General features: G+C 39.0%; 1 protein-coding gene across 1 annotated transcript in view; it reads left to right on the forward strand.

Annotated features, from left to right (window-relative positions):
* Positions 1-2,253, forward strand: part of BTG1 (BTG anti-proliferation factor 1) — a 5,725-nt gene extending 3,472 nt beyond the window's left edge. Inside the window, exon 3 of the mRNA XM_006027066.3 lies at positions 954-2,253. Coding sequence (XP_006027128.3) covers positions 954-1,318 — 365 coding nt within the window. The 3' untranslated portion in view covers positions 1,319-2,253. The remainder of the gene's footprint in view (positions 1-953) is intronic.
* The last annotated feature ends 3,006 nt before the right edge of the window (positions 2,254-5,259 follow it).

Consider the following 5,259-nt stretch of genomic DNA (forward strand, 5'->3'; position numbering starts at 1 on the left):
CCCCCCTTAGGTAGCTGAAGGCTGAGTAACAGTGTCCCATTGCCTCCACACCAGCTGACTTTGCCACAAAAGGCTGTCTAGAAATCCAGTCCCACCCTGGTATGGTTGAAAGGCTTCAGTAGGGACTGAGTCTTTGTGCTGCCTGCTGGCCACACGCACGCATGCAGGAAATCCCCATCCCTGCCCCTTGGCCCAGGGCTGAGTCCGAAGTGCTTGCTCATGAGGGTTGGTTATCTTACACCTCTAACTGCCTTGCGCCTGTGGTGCTAATGAGGTAAGTAAAGCTCTTGCCCGTAACATAATGACCAGTGGCAGAATGGCCAGTGGGGGAGAGAGGGATGACGTAAGGCGTTAAGCAAAACATGTTTAGTTTTGATTGGAAATCAATAAGTAGCAGCCATTTGTTCCCTTGGTTAAACTTTAACAGCCCTTGCAAAGAAGGGGAAAAATCATGCTGAAGCACTTCAAATCCTTCCTTTCTCCTTTGTTGAAGGAGCAGTAATAAATCTAGGGTCTCTGAAGACCCTGAGTTTACTACTTCGTATGTAACTAGCTTTGTTCAATGCTTAGCGTAACAAACGCTAGCATTTTGACTTGTTTTCTGATGCGTGATGGGTAACTGTTAACTAGATGGTGGTTGGAAATGAATATTTTTTTTCCGTGAATGTTGTTTTCCTCCGTGGTATTTTTCTCCAAAAAGATTTATAGTCCTTAGCTTCTGCTAGTTCTCTTAGGTCTGCAGTTCGTTAGGATTTTAGATGTTCTTGGCATATTTTAGTCAGTTTAATGGTTTGAAAAATCACATCTCCAGACCCTTAAGTGTGAAATCTCTTTAAGAAACAAACAAAGAAACAATCCCCCCCCCCCCTCCCTCCCCACCCCCAGCTATGATGGTACATATTTTTTTTAAAATGAAAGTGCTAAGCAGCATAATCTCTCTTCTTATTCTGTAGAACACTATAAACATCACTGGTTCCCCGAAAAACCATGCAAGGGATCAGGTTACCGATGTATCCGGATCAACCACAAGATGGATCCTCTCATTGGACAGGCAGCTCAACGGATTGGACTGAGCAGTCAGGAACTGTTCCAGCTTCTTCCCAGTGAACTCACCCTATGGGTTGACCCATATGAAGTCTCCTACCGTATTGGAGAGGATGGCTCAATCTGTGTGCTGTATGAAGCAGCCCCAGCAGGAAGCAGTCAAAATAACACCAACATGCAAATGGTAGACAGCAGAATAAGCTGCAAGGAGGAACTTCTCTTGGGTAGAACAAGCCCTTCCAAAAGCTACAATATGATGACTGTATCGGGTTAAGATATAATCTATGGATGGATCACCTTTTTAAAATGGATGGATAAATTTGGTTTTTACTTTGGGTGGGGCACCTCTGGGGATGGATTATGGAATTTAAACCATGTCACAGCTGTGAAGATCTGGCACACAATAGAGAGTGGTAAACTTTAAAGTGACAGTGCCATAGTTTGGACAGTACCTTTCAGTGATTTAATAGCCTGTGAGTTGAGTCAAAATGATCATCATTTGCTAGGGAGTGAAGAAGGCTTAGGAAGGTTCAGCTTCTCCCAGATATCTATCTTAATTTCTATACCAGTCCTTTCAACCCAAATCTGTATTTATCAAGTGATTCTCTGCAGTAGGTCTTGCAGAGTAAATTTGCACTATTACATTTATAGATTGTTACCATTTTTGGCAGCTCAGTAACAAGGCTTGTTATACACAGGACAGTACTGGAAATTTTATTGTAGACTTTTACCTAGCGCTTACACTATGTATAAATTTACATAAGACAAACTAGTAAGCATGACCTGGGAAAAATGGTCAGAACTTCATTTTGTTGGCCTTGAAAGTAGCAAGTGACCAGAATTTGCCATGGCAACAGGCTTTAAAAAGACCTTACAAAGACACTGTCTGAACTGTGGTGTTAGCACCAGCCAGCTATCTGTACATTTGCTAGCTTGTAGTTTTCTAAGACTTGAGTAAACTTTTTATTTTTAGAAAGTGGAGGTCTGGTTTGTAATTTCCTTGTACTTAATTAGGTAAAAGTCTTTTCCACAAACCACCATCTATTTTGTGAACTTTGTTAGTCATCTTTTATTTCATAAATTATGAACTGGTGTAAATTTGTACAGTTCATGTATATTGATTGTGGCAAAGTTGTACAGATTTCTATATTTTGGATGAGAAATTTTTCTTCTCTCTATAATAAATTGTTTCCTATCTTGGCATTTTAATTAATCTCTTGTCGTGATTGCATAGGAGCAGTTAAACTACTTTGTCTCACAGTCTATGTATAATGGGTACTAGAAAGATGAGAAAAATCCAATGGCACGCTGATGTTAGGAAACAATACAGATGTGGATTAATGAAGATGATGTTTGTATTAATGCTTGAAGTCTAGGGAAACAGTATTTTAACATGTCATGTAATTGACTGATTTTTTTTTTAAAAAGTTGTCTGGAAATAACTCCTGGGCCAATAATTTCAGGATATTATGCAAATGTGCAGAAATAACATCTACCAGAGATGGCATGACTAAATCCAGAGGATTAAAATTTACTTGGATTTGTGATCAAGTGAAGATATAGCAAACTAAAGGGTCTGAGTCCTACCAACTTCTTGAAAAGTTCTCACTTCTTTCCTGATGGATTTCCTGCTAATTGGCAATTGATGGGACAAGTGTCCTATAGCCTTAAGAGCAGGTTAACCACTGTAGGAAGGTTGGTTGCCTCTCTTCTTCAGATGCAAGACTTGACTTTTAAAAAGCCCATTAAGATAGGATTCAACAAAAGGTATGTGAATCTCCTTTTTTTTTTTTTTTCCTTTATCCCCCCACCTTCTCCCTCCGAAATTTTGGCAGCAACTAAGCTGATAAGAACATATTCTAAAGTTCATGTGAGTGAATGTGTTTCCATTAAGCACTACACTATACTGTACATAGGTTAGCTGCAGTTCAAAATAAATTCTTACCACCTTACTGGCTTGAAAAAGTACTGGAATAAGATTTAAGGTTTTTTCTGGTTCATGATGTAATGCACTGTCTTGTTTCATTAGCATTAAATGAAATGCCTTTAATTTGCTTGCAGTAACAGCATATTAAAACTAATGCTGATTTACAACATGGCAGAATCATTACTCTTATTATCTAATCTTCTTTACCTAGTGCACTAATCAGACTTGCTATACCATGGCAGGTTTCACTGAATTTTTCTAGAGTTTTAGTTCTCTTGCTGGTTCAATCTTAATCCCTATCTATTTTGGTAACTTCCTTAAGTATGATGTAGCCCAAATCTAGGACTTGTTTTGTATTGCTTTAGTTGATGGGTGACCACAGCATTGGTCTGAACTGTTGCTGTGGTTTTGTCCCTGCCAACTTTCCTTCTCTCTTGAAAGTTCAGTTTTACCAAGTATGTGCAGAACATGATAAAATTAATTTGCTACCAAATTTTACCTCTGCTCAAAGTTCTCCTTGGATGTACTGTCAGCACATCTAAGCTTTTTGGGATGGCATTGAGGTTTATTTTGGTTGAGCTTCAGTTGTTGTAAATTATACTAGCTTCTAGTAAAGAAGTGGAAATTTGGGAGGTTTCTGATAAATACAGTGTGACAGTAGCAGAACTGAAGGCCTTCAAAGTATTGCTGCATTAAGTCTTTGCTGTTTCATACTCCTTTTATAGTTAAATTTTCACTTGGTGAAATGATTTATATATTTTGCACCCGGAAACAAAAGCGAAATATAAAGCAATAGAAATACAAAAGCAAACTTGCTGCATTTAGCTGTTGGCCAGGTACAGTATGTCTGACTAAAACAAGCCAAGCATTGAGTGGTTTCCTGTTAAGTTAAAGTAAACTTCCTCTCTCTGCACAAGAGCTGTATGTGTGTGTGTGTGTGTGTGTGGGGGGGGGGGAAACAAAAAAAAAAACCCACTGTTTTCATCTACTGGTGCTTGTACAGTCTTGTTTTTCAGGTAGTAAATATGAATAGCACCAGGGAAAAGTAGCCAAGTACTTTTGCTTCAGACATTAATATGAAGATGATGAAAACATCAGCTATGGATACTATCTTTGTCTCAAGTTGGGCACAGCTTTGTAAACAGGCACTTGATTCCAGCCGTGTCAGATTTTGACAGTGAGATTGAAAAAAATACTGCTTCAGACAGCTAACACTTTAATCCTTTTAAAGCAGAGCTTTCCAAACTGTGCCGCGACACATTAGTGTGTCGGCAGCAGTGTGTAGGTGTGTCGCGCGAAATGCAGAAAATTTTGCGGAAGGGCACTGCGGAGCTCCCTTACTTGCGTCTGCTTCCCTTGGCCCCTCCCCTGGAACTGAATTACTGTGTCACGAAATGATGCATGTCTAAAAAGTGTGTCACCAACATGAAAAGTTTGGAAAGCTCTGTTTTAAAGTAAGGTGCCTTCATACTTTACATAGACTGATTTTTTTTTTGTTTTGTTTTGTTTTTTGAACTATAGCTGTAATTAGTACTTGATGCCATCTGTTGCCAGTGGCTGGCATTCTTTGAATTGGAATTTTCAAATCTGTCCCAGTACAAATAAAGCTCTTCTGTTTCTGTAGATATTTGGCATATAGTGGTAGCAGGGTGTAGAGAACTCTGCTATGAAGGTGTGGATTAAGCTTGTGAGAACCTCTATTGCAAGGATCCTGTTTTGGTGCTACTAGGACAAATATCAGTTTAAAACTTTGAAATGGATATTTTTGAAACCAAGGCTTAAGTTGTAGGAACATGATTAATAAGCATGAGGCATACCCAAGTCCTGCTTATATCAACTGGCCACCTAAGTTCATGGGGCTCATGCTGAGGACTGAATAATAACTGCTGTTTTGTGGGTATTCTAACTGGGGATCCCATACAATTTCTCCATATACTGTAGCTCAGTTTTTAAACTTAACTTTTCATCAGTTAAACTGAAAATTTACCCAGCAGTAACTTACAATATTGGGACTAAAGTACCTTTGTGTCTTATTCCAGGTAAATAACTGGTTCTGGTTCATTCTTCCCCCTGTTGTATAGGATTCCACATAACTGAGTTCCCTCTTTATCTGTTTCACACTAGCACTTGCCTCCTCACTATCCTGCCAATCTCTAGTCATGCACTTAAAAATGAAGTACCTAAAAAGGCCTTGAACTCTCTCCTAGCTTTCCATATTCTGCTGCTGAGCTCCAGAAGCAGTTTTTTTTTGCACATCACTAGTTTTTTTTTTTTTGTTTTGTTTTTTC

Source organism: Alligator sinensis, unplaced genomic scaffold (genome assembly GCF_000455745.1).
Source record: "Alligator sinensis unplaced genomic scaffold, ASM45574v1 scaffold141_1, whole genome shotgun sequence".
Lineage (NCBI taxonomy): Eukaryota > Metazoa > Chordata > Crocodylia > Alligatoridae > Alligator > Alligator sinensis.